The following is a 24,716-nucleotide window of genomic DNA, read 5'->3' as shown; positions in this document are numbered from 1 at the left end:
TGCGTATACTGGAGACACAAAGCACAGTAAGAATCACTATACTGTAAAACAGAACGACTTTAACAGCAGAACAACAGTGTTGTTTTTGTTTTTCTCAAGCCTGGAGCCTCACATCAAACCTTCCCGTCCCTCCATCCCCAGCCTCTCTTTCTCCATCACCGCCTTCTCCTTCCCTGCCTCCACTCTCTCATCCTCCTCCGCCTCCACTAGTCTTGGCTCCCCCCATGCCTTGAGTGAAGCTGTGAAACCAGGTCATGCTAGCGAAGACTGCTGTGGGCTGTGTACAGTAACAAGGGAGGTAAGGGGGAATTACAGTACACTGTGTGTTGAGTTTTGTCGTAGTGATTCACAATGCTGCATCTAATGGGTGATTAATGCAGCAGAGGGAATTGCAGAGATCACTACTGTAAACGAGCATCTGGGTTTCAAACGTTTGAAAATCTGACTCGAGAAATCCCATCTGGGAGAGCACCAATTGACCCGGCATAACGGGAAAGACAAACAGTAGCAGTTAGTATCTTTTTCTTCTCGATTGTGTATCGGGCATGATAGGGAAGCAGCCCACTGGTTAGCACTGATGCCTCCCAGGGAGGAAAATCTATGCGACTCCTGTGTCAGATCTGTCTTTCCCACAATGTCAGCATGTTGTTGTTCAGTAGGTTTCTTTCCTCTGACAGTCCAAATGCAGAGAGATAGAGGCCTAAACAGCCTGCGGGTATGACTCTGAAAGTAAGTGTCTTTTTGCGTTAACCCTCTGATGCACTGACGTGCTCTCCACTGCCTTCAACCTTTCACACCCCGAGACTGACTTCAGTTTACCCTCGCCGTAAATATTACGAATATGCGGATAAATAGAAGGAATAAATGCATCAAAGTTTGGAGCTGCTGGGCTGCAGCAAGCTAATTTGTATTCATAGAAAGTTCACTGTTCAAATAGACTTTGCTTCTGTTAATTTGTCAAACTTTCTGGCCAGGAGAGGTTGAAGCCGTCATGTTTTTCAAAGTGTTCTCCACCTGTGCAGGGCTGAGACTCCCACTCCTGGTCAGGACAGAGCAGCAGGTTTTCAGGCTCCTGGGCGAGCACGGCTCGTGAGCGGACCTGAACCGAGGCAAAGTCGACGCCGGCCTCTTTGGCGCAGATGTTGACGCACGAGCTCCAGTCTGACCACTCCATCAGGTAGCATTCACCTGCAGCAAAGAACAGACAACACGTGTCGCTTTCCTGTGACTGCTTCACTTTAAAAGGAATTCACCTTAGACTCCATTTAATTAACAGATTATTAAAACAAGCAATGATTCATCAAAAATAAAAATAATTCCCACTTCCCTTAAAAAACAATGAACTTGTACTGCTTATGTTTTTATTCTCTGATGTACATTTCTGGCACATTTTAGAGTTAGAAAACTACCTAAACACACAGAGTAATATCATCATTACATCATTCTTCATCTGTGAAAATAAATTCAGATTAACAGATAAAAATCTGAATTACAAGGTTACATTTATTTACTGCTGACCAGTCAAGTGGTAATTTGCATCCATGGCATTTTATGACTCTGGAGAACGACCTGGGGCTACCTTTACCATCTCAGTGTCTAACCAAATGTAAATGATGTCACAGTCTATGACATCATTCGTTTTTGGCAAGAAAGTAGATTTTTTGTGCTTTTATGATAAATTGAACTTTTCGCGACCACAAGAGGCGCCCCCTGCTGGCCATTAAAGGTAATGCTGGTTTAATGCTGGATGCACTTCTTTGATCTGGAAACCATCCCCATCCTTTATGCACAGTCCAAAAAATTAAACCAGTGCAGAGAAACTACTTCCATCTGGCAGCTCATCTCTGTTATGTGGATTTTTTTAAAGTAACTGCCAAATGACCTGTGCAGTATTGCAAGTTATGACCTTGAGCCAAATCTCGAATTGTTTTTTTTTCCTGTAAGGCCACGTGCAGGATCACATCCTCAGGCAGATGGCCCTTTTGGTATATTTTGAGTGAAGAGACTAAAAGGTTACTATGTTTTTGCTATCTGGGCCCTCGACCTGCCTCAGGCTGAGGCGGACAGGATCAGTAATATCTCAAACTTCAGCTCCAGACTTCACTCCTCACTCCAGTGTTTTGTCTTTCATTAAATGTTTACTATTACTTTAGTTTTATTTTCACTCTCTTATTGAACCTCGACTCATTTTGACTGTAAAAGCTATAGAAAAATATCTGCATTGCAGCTTAAGTGTGGGTGTCTGCAGCAGAAATCTGATCTTTCTCTTTGGCAGCACAGAAGTGACGCTTTACCTGTTTATCTCTGGATGATCTGGGTGAGATGTGTGCTGCAGAGATGCATATAGAATATGTATGTATATTTAAATATATCATAGTCAAGATGCTTTGAAGAGTTTAGTGAGAAGGAAGGCGCGAGTTTGAGATGCAGGGTGGCTTGGTTTTGATCATAGTTGACAACTGCAGCTTATCAAACAGTGGGGGGAAACAGAACGTGGGTCAAAGGTTGCAGTGCATGAAAGTGTGTGTATTTGTGACTGTGGAGATGCAACCTGCTTAGATTCCCATGCCAGTCTGGGTCTTGCACAAGCAACTCCTTGAATTTCCTCCCAAATCACACTACAGTACCTCCCTGAACAGAAAACAGGCTGTGCTTTTGATTGCTGTTTGATACTTCAGTGCTCCTGCAGTTTGGCAAAAGAGGCTGGACTGACTTGTTATCTAGGGCACCGTTTCTCAGTGTTTTCCATCTCAGGGACCAGCAGCCATCTGATGAGCGCTTTTTTTCCCTTCCCAAACGGAAAAAAAATCCCACTAGCGAGAAACACACACCACACTTAGAGTATAAAATTAATTCAAACTGAGATACTTTAAAATTAGTCGTGGGTTGAAACAAGGGCTGCATGTTTCTTCCACTGTATTGTAGAGATATTGAATGATGAATGATCAACGACGAGCCAAAATAGACACACAGCACTTTGGAAATGAACTCCACATTTGTATTTTGTCTCTTGGCAGACATGAGGAACAATAATCCCCCCTTCAGGGACTGCTGACACTGAAAATAACAGATTTATGTTTAAGCTGCACCATGTGAGAATACACTCCTGTTATCTGGCTCAATCGTAAATTGGGGCTTCGGTTTCTCATCTCTTCTTATTGAAATGTTGTAGATTTGCCCTATTTAACCAAAAGAAATGCTCCTGTTCACTTCTGTGTGCAGCACAATATGAAGACTGCCGCTTCACAAAATGAAGAGCACTGCTGTGGACGTGGGAGGGACAGTAAACTGTTGAACCTGCAGACCTGATGGACAGATGGAGTCCAGCAGCTGCTGGGCAGAGCACACCTGTCTGCTATGCTCCACGTTGCAAAGCTACATCAAACCCAGCATCTGACAAGCCTCCATCACCAAACCTGAAAACAACTCATCAGACGCAAGCTTTTGAAGTGATAATCCCATCTGTGAGATTTTTTTTGCTACAGTGAGGGGTGACATCTTTGGCCCTAAGCTGACATTCTGCTGTTTTTGCGCTGCGGTGCCGAGACATCAGCTGTCAGTCAAAGAGTGGTCAACAGGCTCCTGTGAAGGCTTTTCTCCTCAGAGGTCAAAATATCCAGCAACACGTGCTTTATATAGAACGGTTTTATTGATCAAAAAATACGTTTCAGCTCGTAACCTTCACAAAAATATTACAGAAAACTATTTAAAAGGTAGAAAAACTATAAGAAACCCGCCCCCTTTTTAAAATTTTATTGGTATACAGAATTTTTTTTTTAACTGTAATGACAGACATAACTGTTTGAAGATGTAGAGACAGATTTGGTTACATCTCAATCCTCGTGCTCAAATTAGAAACAATAACCATGTGACTAGAAAGGATTAGCATTTCATCTGAGTTGGTGTTTTTTTTCCTTTTGTGCCTCCTCATCTCCTCCGTCCTTCTGCCCTGACCTGGAAATCTATCTCAGTCTCAGTGAGAAGACTGAGGAGACAGGGGGGCTTGCCGGAGGAGCTATAACCAGGTGTTTTTTTTCTTTTGTTGCTGTGCTTTCACCTGTGACGCATGAAACAGAAGTGCCACAAAACTGAAATGTGCAAATCACGTCAAAGGGGGGGGGAGTTCCTCGTTTATTTAAGATGTTGAGCGATGTGATCAAACTTTCTAACCTTCAGTTCTTTGTGTAAATGTAATAAATAGTAGCACTAAATTTAAGTTTTCGTGACATTGCTATGGTGTGGCTGCTGACATTGTAAATTACAGCAGAAGCACAAAAGGCAGCCGAAGCAGCCGGCTCACACATTACATTTACTTGCCGTTGCTTTAAAATGCAAAGCGAGAAATGGAGGACGTACCGATAGGTATACTCGAAATATTACACTTTTATTTATGGTGCAATAAATAAGCTTGTGCCCTGCAGTGTGTGAGCTGTTGATTTCCCCCCCTATTGTTTTCAACCCAGCACCTTCGCTTTGTTGTTGTGGTTTTGTCTGCATTTTTCTCGTTTCTGTAGTAGAAAAAAATACCTCTTCAGACTTTTATTTAGTTCCTGCACCTTGGAAGTAAGTGAAGTTTTGCCAGAAACTATTTGTCTGTTGTCTTATACTTTGTTTTGATGACTCCTTTTGTAGACAAATGGTTACTGCTGCTTATGTTAAATACCCACTTCTATTTACTTCCAGGAAAAGTGCTTCTAGTGCAGCAGGAAAGGACCCACCACTGGTGAGGCCTGGGATACCCAATCTTGGCTTTTAAAACAACACTCTGCAGAAGTGTTTATGAGCTGTATACATCCTACAGCTGTGTTCTCAGACTGCTCGCAAGGCTATTAGGCGGCCCACGTGTTTAGAATTTATCAGTTTATTTCCATACTGCAAAAATTAGATCACATATTTGGGACAAAGTTTTGTTTCCTAACATAGCAAAATGTGTACGAGACTGGATTTATTGCTGATTAATAATGTAACCATTAACACCAACACACCTAAATGTTAATAAAGGTTGACCTCTATTAAGAGACATGGGCAACTTTTCCCTTTTATGGATAGTTTATTGTGACAAGTGTGTCACAACAGCAAAGCTCCTAGTTTATGGGTATTTAAGCCCAATGATAAAATACTTTAAACATGCAGAGTGGTGTATAAGTTATAAAGGAGAGGGAAGGGAAAGCAAGCTACTCAACTTCAAAATACCCAGTGTGTCTTTTCTGTGCTCTATAAGAACAACTTTGGCACTGGACCTAATTTAAATCAAATGTAAACAAAGGGATTTTAAATTAACCGGTACTGTACACATACAGTAAGAATAAACAAAATTCTCCCCCAGTTTTTGATTGCTGCTAAGCTCTACGACTTTGCAGATATTTCATTTTAAAAGCCATCCAAGAGAGGAAATGGCAGACCGTGCCCTTTCAACAGCTGGGAAACATTTATGAGAACATCTGTCCAAAAAGTACTAAAGTTCATTGACAGTCACAGTGAACAAAAAAGGGCAAAATGCATCAGGCTATAAATACTTAATCAGTGTTTTATGATATAAATAAAAGTGTCAGTGTGATAGGGCATGGCTCTATTGTTACAAGGAAACCTTTAAAAGCTGAGCTCTACATTAGCAGCAACAATCATCAACTATTTATTAAAATGATCAAATCAACAGGAAAATATACTAAATATACATTCACTGGCCACTTTGTTAGGTACACGTGTTCAGCTGCTCATTAACACAAATGTTTAATCTACTAGTCACATGGCAGAAGCTCAGTGCATTTGGGCTTGTAGATGTGGCTAAGACGACTTGCTGAAGTTAAAACTGAACATCAATTTGAAGTGACTTTGAATGTGGTATGGTGTATCTGAGAAACTGTTGATCTGCTGGGGTATTGCTGCACAACCACTGGAAAATGGTCTGAAAAGGTCAAGGTAGGTCAAGGTAACTTTATTTATACCCATAGGCAAGGTAAATTTGCTTTACAGAAAAAATGACAGCATTTGGCATCCCTTTAAAAACACACATACCTAGTAAAGATATAAACCTCACTGTGGCACATATATAGTAATTTTAATATTTCGAATCAAAAACAGTTCTTATTTAATTCAGTGACAGCAACGGGGACAAATCTATTTTTATAACGCTTTGTCCTGCATCTCGGAAATAGAAACCTCCGTCGTGAGGGAAGAAGCTGAAATTCACCCCTTAGAGGATGGGAACCATTTTTAAGGATTGATAAAGCCATCCTCTGTACCAGCTTAGAGTACAGGGACGCTAAACAAGACTGTGGCTCACCTATCAGACGGCTGGACCATCTCACTATCTGATTTAGAGAGTTTTTCTCTGTGACAGAGGTCTGACCAAACCATGCCACCAAACAAAAGGATAAAACAGACTCAATAAAAAAAAAAGAAATTAACTAGCGAGCTTCAGTTCTCTGGGTGTGAATGGCTTGTTCACATCAGGGGTAAAGACCAGACTAAACACACAGAAGGGCAACAGTAACTCAAACACTTGTCAAAACCAAGGTATGAAGAAGAACATCTCTGAACAAACAACACGCCGAAGCTTGAAGCAGGTCAGCTACAGCAGCAGAGAGTTGTTGTTAACCATGTCCAACCCTTTATGAAGGATTATGTCCAGTGTTACAAAGGGCACTGTACTCTGCAGCAACTGTGTGATGCTTGCTGAATATATGTCATAAAGAATTAAGGCAGCTCTAAAGGCAAAAAGGAGCAGAACGTGTACCCAATGAAGTGGCCGGTAAGTGTATATTCCCAGTTCCTTCTTCAGCTAAAGGAAATAAAGCATTATAACTATGAAAAACCATTGTTTTGTCACTTTAATTAGGCAAACACCGCAGAAAAATCAATTTTAATGACTATGCTATGGATTGTGACTTTAAAGCTGGTTGGGCTGAGTCTTTTTTTTTTTTTTTAAAGGTGGCTAAATCACACCCTGACTGCTGGACTCTGTGCACTAACCAGACAGGAATAAAACATTCAAGGTCCTATAGTAATTATACAAAACCTTGCATCTGTGTATAGTTTAACATTTCACAGGTTTTGCTTTGTTTGGTCATATATCACATAAATCACAACAGATGTCCAGCACAGCATAAAGACTGTGCAGAGACCTAATCAGTCACCGAAATTAAACAAGTCATCCTGTGCGGGTCGACTGTGGGCTGACACTGCCAGATTTGTGGGGTTGTTACTCGCTGAGGCTACCCATGCTGAAAATGCATGTGCACATGGCACACTAACGAGCGTAGTGTGTAAGCATCCTCCAAAGCTTCAGAGCCTCGGTCTTATTTTTGGTACACTTGGTCTCGCTCTGCTTGATAACTATTATGTTAGGTATGGCTGTCGCAATATCACATTTTCATTACATAATTATCATGGCCAAAAACATAAAATCCAATTTTGGTTACATGTTTAACATGTGGGATAAAACCAAGCTCAGAGTCAAAAATAACACCCAGGTTTTTCACTTGTAGCAAAGGACATAGTGAAAATGCCTCTAATTTAGACAAGAGTTTCTCTCTCTGAGCCTCAGGACCGATGATTAAAACTTCAGTCTTGTCCTGGTTAAGCTGTAAAAAGTTTTCTGCCACCCAAGATCTTATAGGTTGTGGAATGATCTACCCTTGCATGTTAGGCAGGCCTCTTCTCTTTCTGAATTTAAAAGTCTTCTTAAAACATATTTATTCGCTGAAGCCTTTGGCATTGATTAGAGGGGTTGACTCAATTTGTTTTAACATGTTTCAATTTATTTTAGTTTTTTAGTTATTTATTTTATCTTATCTTATCCTCATTTTAATTTTCTTTACTTATGCTATTAGCATGTACAGCACTTTGTGAACTCTGGTTTTATGTTAAAGTGCTTTATAAATAAAGGTGGTATGTATGGTATCCAAGATCTTATATCTAAAATACAGTTAAAAAGGACATCCATTGGTCTGGTGTCATCAGGAGACACGGAGATGTACAGCTGCGTGTCATCAGCGTAACTGTGGAAGTTCACTCCATGCCTCCTGATGACACTGCCGAGAGGGAGCATATACAAATTAAAAAGTACAGGGCCTAAAACTGACCCTTGGGGCACACCACATGTCATTTTATGGATCTTAGAGGAGCATGTATCCATACTCACCATAAAAGTTCTGTCTGAGAGATAGGAAGTGAACCAGTTATGTACAGCACCAGAGAGGCCCACCATGTGTTTCAGTCTGTTTAAAAGAATAGCGTGGTCTACTGTATCAAAGACTGCGCTTAGATCCAGTAGCACCAGGACTGAGAGCTTTTGGGAGTCCCAGTTACATCTAAGATCATTTAGAACCTTTAGGAGAGCAGTCTCTGTGCTGTGGTTCACCCTAAATCCAGACTGAAATATCTCCAGGATCTGTCTATCATTTAAAAAAAAAAAACATTAATCTGAGTAAAAAAAAAAAAAAAGTTTTTCTAAAATTTTACTTAAAAATGGTAAGTTGGATACAGGTCTGTAGTTATTAAAATCATTACAATCCAAATTGCTCTTCTTCAGAAGGGGCCTCACCACCGCCATTTTAAAGGCAGCAGGGAAGACACCCAACGAAGAGAGCAATTCATCATGTATCATATCCATAAAGTGTTTTAAAAAGTGAAGAGGGGATTGGATCTAAAAGACATGTGGTGGGTCTCACTGTGGAGAAAACTTTCTTAACCCTTGTGTGGTGTTCGTATTTTTGTTACTCAGCCAGTGTTCATGGGTCTGGTGGACCCGCTAGAGTTTTGGCTTTCCAAATTAACACTATCAAACAATTTTATGTTAAATTACTCAACAGATGTTTACTTCATCCCAATTACAAGACATATGAACAGCAAACATGGTTAATTTTTTCCCTTTACCTTTGTTAGATCACATTTATGAATTAATGTGCTTCTTGTTTTTCTTTTATATAAAATGTTATAAATAAATCAGTTATAATCAGGTGGAGTGAGTGGAAAGACACAACACATTTACACGTGAAAAAATAATTAATTGTTTAATTTTTCTTTTGAAAAAAACTGAACACGGGACTCACAGACCCGAACACCATACAAGGGTTAAGGTTCTCAGCATTAACCAGGACAAAGCTGTCCAGTGTCTCCTCAGGTACAATCGAGCCCTCAGATGTGTTTAAAATCATATCGCGAGAAGATAAAATATCAGATCTGATGGCGCTGATCTTTCCCCTGAAGTGGTCTGCAAACTGCTCACAGAGCAAGTCTGTGGGGGTTCTTTGGGAGCTGTTAAAATCAGGGTTAAATAAATGATATATGGTGGAAAAGAGGACCTTGGGATTATTTTTGTTATTACTGATTATTTTGGCGAAGTATGAATTTCTTGAATTCCTTAATGTATTATTGTACATTGTTGCTCGCAAAGTATTTCATGGTTGATTGCATTTTTATTTTTCCTCAATCTCCTTTCTGCGGCCCTGCAATTTCTTTTGAGTTTTTTGACTCCTTTGTTTCTCCAGGGTGATGCATGTTTTACGTTAATCTTTTTAGTGGTGAATTGAGCAACGGAGTCAAGGCTTTTCTTCAGTTGGCTGTTAAAATGATTAAAAATAAAATCATAGGGTGCAGGTAAAATCACAGGGGGGCATTCGTCTAAAACCTTGGTAAAATTTGCAGCCACTTCAGAGGTTAGATAGCGAAAGTGGTAAAATGGTCAAATAAAATTTGTTTGGTGGTGAGTGTGTTGTTGGTTAAAGATGCAGTCCCACCACCTCTCTTACCACTTCTAATAGAAAAAGAGAAATTAAAATTTGGTGGGAGGCCTTAGTGAGAACAACTTGTGCATCTGAACCCAGCCATGTTTCAGTTAAAAATAAACAATCAAGTTTATTATCTAAAATTAAATCATTAATAATAAAAGACTTGTTCAACAGAGAGCGGATATTTAAAAGTGCCATACTGATTGAGACTGGTGGATTTTTGACAGTAGAGTTCAATGGATGTTGACATTTTTGAAGGGGTCGGAGGTTATTAATGTTTTTGGAGTTACTGGATCCGAGTTCACATCAGGGGTAAAGACCAGACTAAACAGAGTTTTGTGTATTACTGTTAAAAGTGGAACAAATATAGATGCTGGGACCAGAGGGACATCAGTCAGTGGCGGACAGATCAGCAGGTAATGTCGGTTTGGTCTAATGTTTATAAGCTAAACTGTAAGCCATCTTTGAAAACAGCTGTGACCAGCAAAGCTTTGGACTCTTTCACATGCTCGAGTTACATTGGAAGGATTTAGTGGGGTTTGCCATTTTGAATTCTTTCCTGAACTAAAACCTTAACAGAATAAGGAGTAAGAATAAACAGTACTGCACTTCGAACTCTTTGCCGTGTACATCTAATTAGCTTACGGCCTTAAATAGGAGCCACTTGTCACTTCCAAATCATTATTCAGCTAAGTCCATTGTGAGATCAGAGGTTATATTAAAAAAAGGCCTGTTGGTCCTGGATGCAATCGAGGTCATGGTATGATTAGTTCCTCTCTCCTGCTCTTTATTGGATTTGGCTAAGTTTACAGCTCCAACCAACATAATCAGGGATAACAATACACTTGGCAAACTCATTTATTTATCATCCCAGAGTGCTGCCTTCAAGTAATCAGGGTGTCTACAGGTATAAGCAAGCAATGTAAGACTTTTTAATGCCACTTTAAATGAAATTTAAGACCAAAAGGGCAGTTCGATCGTTAAGCGTTTCCAGGCACCCGCTTTAACCACCAAGAGTAATTGCGGATTTCCAGCTATTTCCCGTTAAACTTGATCTTTCCATTTTTGTAGGCTAATGAACAGGCTGCCTAAGAAGGCATTCGTCTTTATCAAGAGGATGCTTTTTGCCTCAGATCTGTTCTCTCACAATGCCCCACCCTGTATCTAGTGTGTATTTAAGTGTGTACAAAGCCACTTTTGTCAGTTGGAGGAGGAGATTTGAGCCCACTAGTGAAGCTCGTGTTGCCCTTAATGCCTCAATAAAGGCCTTATTTGTTTCTCTCTTTTTACTCATGGGTTGAATTTTCCTGACCTTTTATTGTCTGGACTTATTTAACAATTTTAAACGGCGTACATAAATCAATTCGAGCAGCCTTTGTGTATGAGATGCACCATTTTAGCTGGCTCATGCCTCTGCTGCTGCGCCACGTTTCACCCAAGCCTTTCTTACAATCAAAACACAAATACATCTTCAATCTATTCTCCTCTTAATCAGCATCTCCATTCATACGTGAGGTGAATAAATGAATAAAATCTACACGTCTCCGTACAGCAGATTGTGCAGTCGTATCTTGGCTTGCCATTTTGTCTTTTTATTTCAAGCCCTGAGGATCTTTTGTTATCTCGCCCACACAGATTATTGATTGCACCTTTTTTTTTTTTTTTACTATTATTTTATCTCTCTCACTGTATGTGTGAGTGTGTTCAAATAATTTTTACTTCTAGGTTTCTTTGCTGTACAAATGGAATCAATTGAATTGTAGGGGTCACAGCTTTCATTTAGATTCTCCTCTCTGTCTATTTCACTGGAAGAGCAGGTGGTCCAAATATTTTGTGCGTTCCACATGAACCAGTTCCTGACGGCTGTGCCTCTGGCTTGGCCGGACACTTCAACATACTAGCAGGGCTTTGCTCTGGGGAGGACTGTGAGCGATCGCCCTTTGACTGTTGTTCTAACGATAACCTCAGCGTGTTTTACTCTTCTCGTGTGCTGCGAGAGGTGAAAAGAAGCAGCTGTGACTTACAGCTGGAGATAGATACCTTGTGAAATTGGAGAAAATGATAGAAACTATGAAGTGAATCGAAAACCCACACATATGCAGAGTACAGCTGTCATGATTTGAAAAAGCAGAGAAGACAAGAGTGCTCTCTAAGCTGATGCAGGCGATGAAGTAGAGAACCCAAAAGTAAATGAAACTCCCATAAAAAAACACAGTTAGACAAAGCTTTGGTCATAATGTAGTCCATTTATTCTGACTTGAGCTATGCTGCTGCTTCTCATTTTAGAGGTCATGATAGATAGTGAGCTCTGTTAGAGTTTCGAGGTAATGCTGAGACCAAACCCACACGCAAAAGACCAACTTTCAGCACCTCAAATAACAACTGCCAAACACATTTAGGCATTTCAATTCACTTGGCTTTTAAACGTTACAACAAAGCTTGTTTTAATGTGTATTTAAATGCTCATAATGGCTTCCCTGTAGTATACATCAGACTGCTGAGAAGTGTCGACTGTGCTGTGTATGGAGAGTGACTTGTTGAAGCTGAGAGCAGCGACACAAAACAGTTTCAGTGTCCACATGCGCCACTTTTAAACACTCTGTGCACCGTCTTACAAGCACAGCATTTTAAAATGCTGATGTCATAATTCCCACCCCTTCTTGACTCTGATTGGTTTGTGAGGAAGAAGTGACGTTACATAAATTGTAAAAGCTGAACGATGAGGGTGTTTTTACACTCGGAGCAATAAGCATTGATCACATTGAGCTTCATAGGATTTGCATAGAAAACTGCTCTGTGGATTAAAGCCTTAAATCACTGCTTTAATAGACAGGTAATGAAGACAGATAATTAGTAAACACTAGTCTCAAACACCTTCTACAGATATGATGATGTATGAGCATGTATTTACCTGAACGCTAGATTAACTGACACATCTGTATCAGCATCTTCAGCGCATGACAACCGATCCAAGTACTCAAGTGATGTTGATGTTAGCAACTATTGCTATTTCTAACTTTGTCTCCTGCTAGCAGCATCTGGGGTTGAAGTGCTGAAAACTGCAGCTCCTCTGGTGGCCACTTGAGGCTGACGCCAAAAGTGTAGAGTCCCCGTAGGCTCCTATGTCAAAATGCCCAATTTCACAGATATGAAATTAACATGTTCACAGCACAGCACACCCCTTCATATCAACTGTCCAGGTAAAGTTTGGCCTCTAACTGACAGATGTGTTATTGCTGTCTGCTCGGTCTCACAGCTAGACTAATTCCAGTCATTGAACTGGACCTCCTGTTTGCAGTGTTAGTGCTTTTGGGAGTTATTTTAATGAAACTATCTGAAAAATATTGCAGATTGCTGTGCGGTATAGCCCTTCCAGCACTAATTAGCACTGATAACCGTCTGGTTTAAAGTTGATTACTCCTGGATCCAAAAGAACAACCTAGCAACAATCTAAATGCTAATAAAAAATAAACCCAAAAATCAAGGGGCTCTTTTACATAAAGTCTATAGACTCCTTGTGGATACTTCATGCCTGATCAGTTTTACTGACAGAGACTGAGGTTAATAGTATCCAGCATATTGCTGCCATAGCTTACTATTACTTTGTGTGGCAAAAAGCTGATTTGGAGGAGCTATTTCAGTCACAGAATATTAAAGAAAATTAAAGTAAAGTAAAGTAAGAGTAAAGTCATAATTGATTAAATTTTTTTCATTAGAGAACTTTTTTTTAATAACAGTGGACTGTGCTTCTAATTGCTTCTATTCAGTGTTTGGACTTTCCAAGGTTGCTCATGCAGCCCAAACAACAAATAATTACCACTGAAACCTTGAAGTCAGCATTATTACCTGGACATGGGAGGACACAGCTCTCTTTCAGTCTGATCTGCTTGTCTCCATCGACAGCCACCTCCAGGCTGCTGCACAGCTCCTCGTCCACCAGGCTGCCCTCACCATCGCTGGAGCCGTTCGACACGAAGCAGGACAGGTTCCTGAAGCGCATGCCGTGTCCACAAACCACATTCTGACAGGACATAAACACCACAGAAGAAGACAGAAGGTGATGAGTTAACACAGTGAGGGAAGGGGGTGTCACACAAACCTGCAGCAATCTGATGGCAGTTTAATAATCCTAGTAAATTCAACTTCTGCCATTTGAATTGATGGAAAGATCAACTAAAGTCAAACAAATACAAAAAGTGTTTATGCGTCTCAAACATTTTAAGAGAAGAGTAAAAAGCATCGCTGAGCTGAGCTGTAGGATGAAAAGCTGCAGGCATTAAGCTGCACACCTCCAGCTTCTCAGCAAGGCAGCATACCTGACCTGGAAATGTATTGTTGCTTAGAACAGAATATGTTCTATATATTTGCAATATGTACAGCAGTTTGTATTTTTACAGAAACAAAAGAGCACAAATACAAACATGGATGAGTTAAACCTCTACTTTTTAAGCTGTCATTCGTCTGGAAATTGTGTGAACTGTAACAAATGATTAAAGGGGACCATTTTCCACACTCGGATAAAGGCAGAAAATTAAGGTCAGGGATAGCATCTCATGCAGGACTGCACATGTAGACCACTTGTTAAAGTGCCCTTGTGGATTTTATTATGTGGGTAAGACTGGTAGGGCGTTGGAAACACAAAAGCAGTATTGGAAATAACCTTCTATTGGCAGGCGGGCAGTACAGAGTGTCTGCTGTTCTTGTTTTGACGTTATTGGGACACTAAAGAGTGGAAGGGATGGAGAAAAAATCCTGGTGGATTAAATGAAGAATTGTTATTGTCCTGTTTTGTTTTATGAGTAGAGATCTATTAAAATGTATTTTAATAGATAAAAGTATAAGGAAGATAAGCTTCCCCATATATTTTCAGTCTCTTTCCCGTGTGGGAGTTAAATTGTCCTTTATATTTGTTCATGAAAGAACAAAATATCTCACAGGATCATTCTATCTGATACATTTTCTGCTAATATTTGCATTTGCTTAGTTAGATAATATCATTTGGGAGTCCTCCAGGCTGGGTCCTGATTGGAGTTTGATAAGAGGTTACCACCCACAGGATGGTTTGCCTTTTTCTGAAGTGAATGCAGAGTGCATTTAATAAAATGTCGACTGTCTCTGCCTCTCACTCTCACACAGCCGAGGAAGGCAGAGGTTATAAGCACTTCCTTTTTGATCAACTTAAGTGAGGGGCAGCAAAGGATGTTAGTAACAGATGACATTACCTGTCTCTGTGTGTCCCCATAAAACCACATTTACTCTTGAAAAGTTTTGCTTTGTGTCATAAAGTATTGCACTGGATGCTTTTAATAATCTGACCCGGTGCCACACGATGCAAAATTGAGTGTACAGGCTGCCAAATTTCTTGGCAAAGGTATTGGTTTACAGTAATGCATCAGCATTAAAGATGCATTAGATTGATTTTTTTTTTTTACTGTCCATCTCTCAAAATAACCGTATGAGTGGGGAAATGATGAGCTTGTTCATCAATACTAAAGACTCCATTATTTTTTATCAGGTTCTTAGACTTCACCCTCCTGAAATCCACCTTCTGGCTCAAACTGTTTTAGAGTATTGATCTCAGCTGTGCCTGAGCTCCATTTCTTGTAGCTGACAGAGGTCGATACAATTATTAATGTTTAATGTACCTGGATTATGGTATAACTTTTATATGTATTGACATACCTCTACCCGACACTCAGACCAGGGGCTGTACTGCCAACGGTAGCAGGGTCGGACAGGACAGGGTTTCCACTGCTCCATCTGAGAAGGGCACGGTCGGCCATCGCCCTGAGAAGCCTGAACCACCGACCGCTGTCGCCACATCTTACCTGGAGAGTAAAAAAGAAAAAAAAAGGTTAAATTTATCTCTGGTTTTCTGTGGATCTCTCATTAGACTTTTATATAAGCAGGATTTTGTTACTTGTTGATCTAGTGGAAATAGGTTAGTGTCGCAGAACTGTCTTTATTGAGTGAATGTCTGTCTTTTTGTTCCGTCATTTTTTCCTAGAGCATCTCCACACCCATAAGCACGTTCAATTCATGATTTTTTTAAGACTTTCTCCACTTCAAAATGTGTTCCCTACTGTGAAAGGAAACAAGATTATCATTAGCAACTTAAAGAAGTCCAGACGCTTTTCTTTGCAAGCTCCTTTGACTACGATGACCTGGGTGACTGAGAACCTTCACAGCCGAGATTATCATTGTTATCCTGAATGGAAAATGAAACCCCTACGGCATACAGTGCAGTTTTTCCTTCTAAAGATGTCCAAGTAATGAGCTTAAATCACCAGGAGTAACGATATTGTTCCAGCCATTTGGTGTTAATGTTGTGCGCTGACGTTATGCAGAGTTTTGCAGACCATTGTCTAAATGTTGCTGCTGTGTACTGTCACCAGGGGGCAGTCCCAAAATTATATGGAACCACCTTTAATGTGGGTTACTCTTGCTTGTGTTTGTGCTGTTGTCGTTCCTTTAGCGCAGAAAACTATTCACTCTTGATTTTTGGAAGACTTGACAAAGTCAGTGCAGTAGCATAATCTTCTCAGTTTTACAACTGTCATGAACCAATGTTTGTGTTCTGGTTTGCATCACTGAAGGCAGGTATGTTTGACCGTGCGTCCACTAATGGTGCACATTGCAAACACTGCTGTCACATTCTCCTATTTCTCTAAGCAGCCCAGGGCCTACTACACATGCTGCAGTGGTGGGCTAACTGGGGTTGGGGTGGCAGTCAGCCTGATTGGGGCAGGACATCCACTGGACCCTTTCCTTCTGGGAAAAACAAAGTTCCTGTCCCTTTACTGTTTTGCTTGACATTGTTTCCCCCTTGAAATGTTTTCAGCAGCAGACAGTATAGGGAAAGTGAGGCTTATAGGGAACCAATCCAAAGTTTAACAATGTCAATAGTATAAAGACGCTACATTGTGAAGTAAAGATTTACTTCATATGAGCAAAGAAAGTCACTTTTACTTGTTTAAGTAGAACTGAAGTAGAACAACAGGTTCCTGTGTTGAAAACTCTCCACCCCAGCACTGAAATCTGAGCATTTTGTTTTACCGCATGAGAGAAAATTAATATCAGGAGGGTTTTTTTTTTTCTTCAAAGCCTCTGGAGCTCTTGGTTTCTTGATAAAATAATACAATTAATGCAAAGTTCAAAGAGACTTTTTCCCCCCTGAACAATAAGCTAAACACAGAAACACATGCAGTGACCATTGTGGTGTGCCACACAGCAGTCATCCATTCCTTCTATAAACAGCTCATTTAAATTCATGTGTATGCGTTTGTTTTGAATGTATTAAATTAATCCTACGGCGCACAATAGCACTTCACTTAACAGAGCAGGAGTTTCTAAATGGCATGAAATACTGCACCTTTTTTCCCTTTACCATCTTGATTGGTTCTTGGTCAACTTGAGTAAAAAGGCTTTTATTCCACATCAATCAGAAAAACCTCTTTAAATAAATCCAATTCATCGCAGAACCCCGGAGACCATTTGATTTAAGTGCAGAATTGATGCTATGAATTAACTGAAAGACTCGATTCTAAAAGCAACCTTCCTGTCTACCTGCTTTAAACTGCCCACTCTCAACTCTCACAGCCCTCCATTTGTTGCATATTCCACTTACATTTTCACACTGACAATCCAGCAAAGTGCTCACCTCAAAATCCACCTTTACCAACCTACATTGGCTTTCAACACATAAAACAACCAGCGTTCCCACACATTGACACGCAAACTGTACAATTTCATATCCCACTCCAATAAAAAAAAAAAACTTCCCCCACACATACACAGAAAAAACGCACATCAAATAAGGTCCCCGCCTTTGCCCTTTTTTATTTTTTGTAAAAAAAACCTTTTTTTATCTTATTCCTTTTGATTTACCAACTATTGCTGTAGCGCCCTTTCTTCAAAGGGCTCCCTCGGCCCTGAGGAGCAGGAACATATAATGGGACAGAATCAATTGTGTGAACTCCTGGAACAACAACTAGGCAACAGGACGACAAATTTTCTATGGTCATTTGGAAAGACTATAACACAGTAACTTTGACTTAAATAAAGACTCCCTCTGCTTTGTTTGTGGGAGTTTTTCTAGCTAGCTACATTTGGAAATGTCTGAGATGCGTGTCTCCCAAATACATGCTTTGGTACCATGTGTACATAACATGTATGTAGCCCACAGTAAGAAACAGAAGTAGAAACTTTTTGTAGGAATTAGTAATTTGGTTTTTGTTATTTATTTATCATTAGTTTCTGACCTGGATGGATAATTTAATTTTTAATCAATAGAATTTTTTGTCCCGCCTTTAACTGTTCCCATTTTGGTTACACTGGTAAGGCTGCTTAGTCCCACATCAGCATGCATGTGAAATAACTCTGACCTTGCTCCTAGGTCAGGTTTCTTTTGTAGTTGGAGATTAAAAAAAAAAACCCAAATTAAACAAACTGAGAGTCCACAGACCTTCTGGAAATCCATAGAAGTACGCTGATCTTTTATTAAAATGGGTGTCGAGCCACAGCTCATATGGAACTCAATCTAATTCCCTAAATTGTGGTAGGACAGACTGTGCAAAACATCCATCCTTTGTTTGGCTAATTTCACACTAATAAACTGCCCAGATAAGCCAGCAGGCGTGAACTGGATAGCACTGACATTTAAAAGACCCTGGTCTGACTTTATTTTACTTTCTTGGTCTCTGTGCATGCACATCATTTTGATTATTGTTGTTGGTTGTGATACAAAGCACAACATTTTAATACAACCAGAACATTGTTCCATCATTTCTGCAGATGTGTCTTCATTGTGGTTACCCATCCTCCTTTTGCAGTTTGGCATCCTCTAGTATTTTTGTTACACACTGGTTACATATAGTTACACTTGGGGACATTAAACATGGCCAGTTTCAAAGGTCAGTGTTTCTACAAGTAATTCCCTGTTTCAGACAGTTTATTCCTCCTGACTCTGTACATCAGTGAGCATACATTTCCTTCACATGGTCATCTCATAAACACTTCTTCTCTTCTGTTTGTGGGAGCCAGTAAATCATAAGAAAGGGAGGAGGAGAAGCTTAAATGGCTTGTTTCAGATGACGTGTGAGGGCCTAGTATCAGATAAATAAGGAATATCTCAAACTCTGCAAGAAAAAAAAATCCTCTCCTACAGTTACATTTTTTTAAATGCACCACACACATGTACACAATTGACCACACTCCAATATGTGGTCACACCAGCTGTGGGAACAATGGGTTTTTAGACTACACCTATCAATAAACTTGGCCCACGTTTTGATTTCAAATGCACACCTGTAAAGTTTGGTAAAGCTGCCAAGAGTTTACATAAAACTGCATCCTGCACAGACAGACACACAGATGGATGGGTAGACATAGTACTAAGTACTAAAAACTGCTTGTTTGGCAGTTCTTGCTACAGTAAAGACGGACTAAGGAGGTAAAAACAATAATAGCTCTGTTATCACAGTTGGATCTTGTTTTTTCAACAGATAAATGGTAAATATAGATAAAGCAACAGGAATGTAAGGTGGTTGGAAATGGTCATTATTTTTTATTTGATAGGACAGTGTAGCACAGACAGAAAAGTGAGGGGAGAGAGCATGAGTGACAGACAGCAAATGGGATACATGGTACCTGGGCCACCTGCTCTACCAGGTGAATTACAAGTGTGCGTCAGGAGCCTGTGTTTCACCTGTTTTAGCTTTAGTCGTCTGTTGCAAATTCAAGAATCTATGTTTGGCCATTTGCCATTAAGACTGAAGTGCAACTTTACAATCTGGCATCCTCTTTTATAACACGTCTTAAAACATTTATAGACCATCTTAAACGTATATGTGCTTCATTATTTTGCCTGAACTTATTTATCTCGTTTACTTGTTTATGTTGGCATTTGCCTTTACTCCAGTGTAATCTCATTATTGCACTTGAAAAGAGCAACGGAAGTAAATCAGTAAGATTAATGTGCAATTAATGATGAAAAGGAGGCGCAGTGTTTAGAAAAGTTGTCTTGTTCGTGAAAGGTTACCGATTTCATACTCCTGGATTTTGATGGCACTGGAAGCTGCTCGGGACAAAAACGTGTGTGTGAAATTCTCACCTTCTAGACCGCAGGTCTGTGAACACTCTGACCAGGCCGACCACTCCAACAGCTGACAGTTGACAGGACACTCGACCACACAGGAGATGTTCATCTGCCACTTCTTCTCCAAATTCATCTGCAGCACATGTTTCAAACAGCACATCATCAAATCATTCACATAACAGACAACCAATCATTACGCTGCAAACTCAATCTGCTATGGTCAGACATTGACTTGACCTCTCAGTACTGCAACTCCCAGAAGTCTCTGTTCTGGCAAAGGGCAGGTTTCCGGCCAGCTGAATTGGATTATAAAGGCTGCTGTGAAAACCATCCCGACACAGTGTGTTTTTGTGAATGAGCCAGATGATGAAGTGGGCCAAGGGTTAAATAGCTGTGGGGAAGGCTCTGCCACAGCCCGCCGGCTACAATTACATGGAGTTGACACATTATGAATGAATAAAACGCCCAGCCAGAAGCAACGACAACAATCTCTGCATGGGAATATTCTTAAATATTTCATGTTGCTTCGGGCTGAATAGTACTGGAACGGTGCGATAATATATTTTAATGAGTTATGTGATCACGTCATTAAGAAAAGAAATTAGAGTGTCAAACAAAGAAAGTAAAATTGGATTCTTCCAAGAAACAAAAAGGGAAGGTCCAAAAGCAAACACCTGAAGGATTTTCCAGTCTCACCTCTTCACAGAATTTTATATCCACCGATTTGCCATCGCTGCGAACGCAGTCAAGCATCCGGGTTTTGATGCCGCCGCCACAGACAGCGTTTGGACTCAGCTGACACGTACTCCAGTCTGAAGAGAAACAAAACATATTCACAATTTTACTAGTTTTAACATTAAAATTATTAACACAAATATTGAGAATCACCGCTGAAGACGGCACTGCTGTTTGTGCCTACGAACAGCAATTTGCCATGACCCCCTTTGAAGAAGTCACCTTATACCCAGTGGCATACCTCTTCCTAGTGTTTGGAATGCCCAGTGGCAGTCCTGTTATATAAATACCACCTGCAACGTAAGCTGGATTTTTTTGCATTGTCAAAAGGAGGATCTTCAACTTGAAATTCAGAAGTTAAATCTGCCAAGAAAGGCAGGCGAGAAGAAGCCAAAAGCCAAAAAACTTGCTTGTAAAGACAAGCTGTGAGCTGCCATGTTGGTTCATGTCAAGAAGTTGGCTCCAAAGGGTCCTCTTTAGACAGTTCAGGGTGTTAGGAGTGAAGCTCGAAAATGACAGTCTAGTCCTGGAAGAGAAATTTGTATGTGCAACAGTGAGAATGCAGAAGTGCTACAGGATACTCCTGATCTGATGGCTGTTGATGGTTTGTTCATGGTGAACGGTTACATTTGGGCCAGCTGAATAGCATGCTTGGAGTATTCGACACAATGCAGATTCTAAGGATGGTAGTGATTCTAACACAGGTCCTGATGTTTGTTTGTACAACTTCATTTTCAATGCTGACTCCAGGCACATTTTTTTCTGTGCTGCAGCAACAGCCTGGGAACTTCTTGTACTTTGTAGTGATGCCCAGCACAATGTTTTTTTTAATACTACGAGGATTTATTTTTACACAGTACATGTAGCCTGAAACATAATCGGAAAGGTCGTATAGAGAAACAATCTCGCTTTGTTCCTTTTTCTTTATCACACTCACAAAATGGAAAATGTCAAGCTTTCGGAGCAACAATGGCTCTCTCACAGAAAATATAAATAACACCAGATAATAAGTTGAATAAATATGCAAAGACTTGGCATCTGCTGTGGTTTAAATAACTAATTTCAGTTTGTTTTCTGCAAATAACTGAAAATAAACACTGTTGAATAATCCAGCACAAAGACAGCACTGCAACGTTGCCCTGAACTTTATGAGTGCAACTCTACAAAAGGCTTACCAACAGCACTGGCAGTAAAACAAAGAGCTGTTCTAAAGCTTCAACAAACAAATCAAGCATGGCATCCAGATCTTTAAGGAAACTGTAAATAAGTTCTGAAATATGATCTGAATAGATATGATTTGCACTGAAAGCATTAAATGTGCTATTTAATTGAACTGAGACTGTGTTCTCCCAAATGTGTCAAAGTTGGATTATTCCATTATGCAAATTCTTTCTAAAGTTGATTACTTTTATTATAGCGTACCACATCAACTTGAATAGTTCTTCTTTGATTCTCAAATGAATTCTTGAGAAAGTCTTCATTTAAGACAAGTCCTCAATTTGTAATTTTCGCAACTTGGAGGCAGAAACGATCACAGATGCTGCGAATCAACAGTAGCATTTATTTGGAGTTATATTTGTTGACAAAACCACAATTTCTACAAATCATTTCAGCACAGTTTCATTTTACAAATGACTTAAAGAAAATTCTGGCTGTTTAGTTACTATACAGCTTTGGTACATTTGCCTGCTAGGTGCTAGCTCTGTGGTTCTGCAGCTTTTCAAAGGCTTTTTTGGCACCAAAAACAGCTGCTCAGTCTGCAAATAAAACCTTGATGTGAGTTCTCTGAGTGCACAAACACAGTTGGATGCTGGATACCAAAATAATGAGCTGAAAGATGCTAAATGCTCCGAATAACTGAGAGGAACTGCTAAGCTGGGTGATAAGGATCTGCGGGTTTGTGACAGAACACAGCGCTTACTTGATTAATGATTATTTAATATAGTTAATTCTATCTGTTCTAGATGAACACAGCATTCTGGATAAATTCCAGTCTGGTTTTCGTAGAGCACACTCTACTGAAACGGCACTTATTAGAGTCTCTCCAGTGACATCCTGATGAATTATGCAGGAGAATGCTCTGCCTTGCTGATGTTGGACTTGACGCCTGCCTTTGATACTGTTGACCATCACATTTTGCTAGATAGGCTGAGACATTGGGTGGGTATATCAGGGTCTGCTTTGGACTGGTTGACATTTGCCAAACCTTCTATCAGGAACCTTGGTGTAACTTTTGACTCAGCTCTGACTTTGGACACTCATGCTAATTTATTGGTTCGCTCCTGTTTTTATCCTTTAAAAAATATTGCTAAGCTGAGTCCCATTGTTTCACACTCAGAACTAGAAATGGTCATCCATGCATTTGTCTCATCTCATTTGGATTATTGCAATTCTTTGTTCACTTGTTTAAGTAAAGCCTCTGTAGATCATTTGCAAGTTGTTTAGAACGCTGCCGCAAAGCTTCTGACCAAATCTTCTAAATACTCCCACGTTACACCCCTGCTGATCCAGTTGCACTGGCTCCCCATAAAATTCAGAACCAACTTCAAGATTTTGACTTTGACATTCAGGGCTCTGCATGGACAAGCACCAACCTATATCAGAGATCTTTTACATCATTACATCCCCAGCAGGTCCCTGAGGTCATGTGATCAGGGCTTGCTGGTCGTCTAGCATACGGGCTGAAAACGAAAGGTGATAGGGCGTTTGTAACTGTGGCCCCCAGACTCTGGAACTCCCTTCCTTTAAGCCTGAGATCTGTGGACTCAGGTTTTTAGCTGTTTTTTAAATGAAACCACTATCTTTTTAAACTTGCTTTTGGTTGATTTCTGTTTTTATGTTTTACCTTTTCTGTGAAGCACTTTGTGATTTCTGTCTTGAAAGGTGCTATACAAATAAAATTTTACTTACTTTACTTACTTAATTAATATAGTTATTAAATAGCAGCGTTCACTAATAAGCTATCACGTAAAAGGTAATCCTGGCATCAAGTGCACTGTGTTTTACAGCATTAAATGACCCTTACAATACAACTGTTATCTGCCTGCTTTGAGAGCACATAACTTTACCACATATCAAATATTTGCCAGCGTTCAGCAGGTTGCAGCTGTTGATTTTACCACCCTGAGTGCGAGCAGAGCTGGAAGGCAGGTGAGAGGGTGTCATGATTTAGATGAGAGCAAGAAGCGAAAAGAAGAGGAGGAAGCATTGAAGTCACAAGAAACCAGCCTTTCACAAGTGTTCTGCCTCTGTACTTGGATGTATTTTCAGTTCAAGCGGGATGATGTGGAGGGGACAAAACACAAGGAGACGCTGTTTAGAAGTGTTCGAATGCCTCAGCTGTCACAAAGTCTTTACACTTCAGAGAGAATAAATCCCAAACAGTGAGAAACAACCGTAGTCTGTCTTCGGCTTTTTATGGGGGAGCACACAAAAATGCATTGTCGCTTTATGTTGTCTCATTCCTCTCTGAAAGTTGCTTACCTTAAGCTTTTATACAGTACGCTCATACACAGAGTCTCCCAGCAAGGACAAGAACAAGGATTTTTATATAAAACATCAATTAATTGGTAGAGTTTTTGATATGACGTATTGACACAATGCGACACGATCAAGTTAATTACTAACTCCACTGCTGACACACTAAAATTTCCCAGCCATCAGAGAGCAGAAACTACATAGACCTTTTAGGATACACATGCCAAGCATATAAATGAACCATTTTAAGCTGCCAGATGACTCAGCAGAGCAGTGCGCATGCCTTGTACTTGCCACACTGTAACTTTGACTTCAGCTCATTACCTTTGTGGCATTACATTCTTCGTCTCCTTCTGCCACCTCTTTAAAAATAATCAGTGTGGCTTTGTTGTATTTCTGGAATCTTTATAGCTTCTGGCTGTTGAAGATGACTTTTAAAAACAGATGCCTGCAAAGAGGTCATTTAAGATTTCTAACATCTCACTTATATCCAATAAATATGGACCCCCTGGGCGACCGTGGCTCAGGGGGTTGGGAATCGCATCTGTAACCAGAAGGTCGCCGGTTCGATCCCTGGGCTCTCTGTCCTGGTCGTTGTGTCCTTGGGCAAGACACTTTACCCTACTTGCCTACTGGTGTTGGCCAGAGGGGCCGATGGCGCGATATGGCAGCCTCGC

General features: G+C 40.2%; 1 protein-coding gene across 1 annotated transcript in view; it reads right to left on the bottom strand.

Annotated features, from left to right (window-relative positions):
- Positions 1-24,716, bottom strand: part of thsd7ab (thrombospondin, type I, domain containing 7Ab) — a 209,440-nt gene that overhangs the window by 24,546 nt on the left and 160,178 nt on the right. Inside the window, exons 20-24 of the mRNA XM_085423772.1 lie at positions 20,524-20,639; positions 19,843-19,960; positions 15,414-15,559; positions 13,578-13,752; positions 1,015-1,188 (exon numbers count right to left, since the gene is read on the bottom strand). Of these exons, the coding sequence (XP_085279898.1) occupies positions 1,015-1,188; positions 13,578-13,752; positions 15,414-15,559; positions 19,843-19,960; positions 20,524-20,639 (729 nt within the window). The remainder of the gene's footprint in view (positions 1-1,014; positions 1,189-13,577; positions 13,753-15,413; positions 15,560-19,842; positions 19,961-20,523; positions 20,640-24,716) is intronic.

Source organism: Rhamphochromis longiceps, linkage group LG11 (genome assembly GCF_057381845.1).
Source record: "Rhamphochromis longiceps isolate RC_006_pf linkage group LG11, R_longiceps_female_GT1.1, whole genome shotgun sequence".
In the NCBI taxonomy this organism is placed as follows: domain Eukaryota; kingdom Metazoa; phylum Chordata; class Actinopteri; order Cichliformes; family Cichlidae; genus Rhamphochromis; species Rhamphochromis longiceps.
The sequence above is the reverse complement of the archived record's forward strand: the minus strand, read 5'-3'. Positions and strand labels throughout refer to the sequence as shown.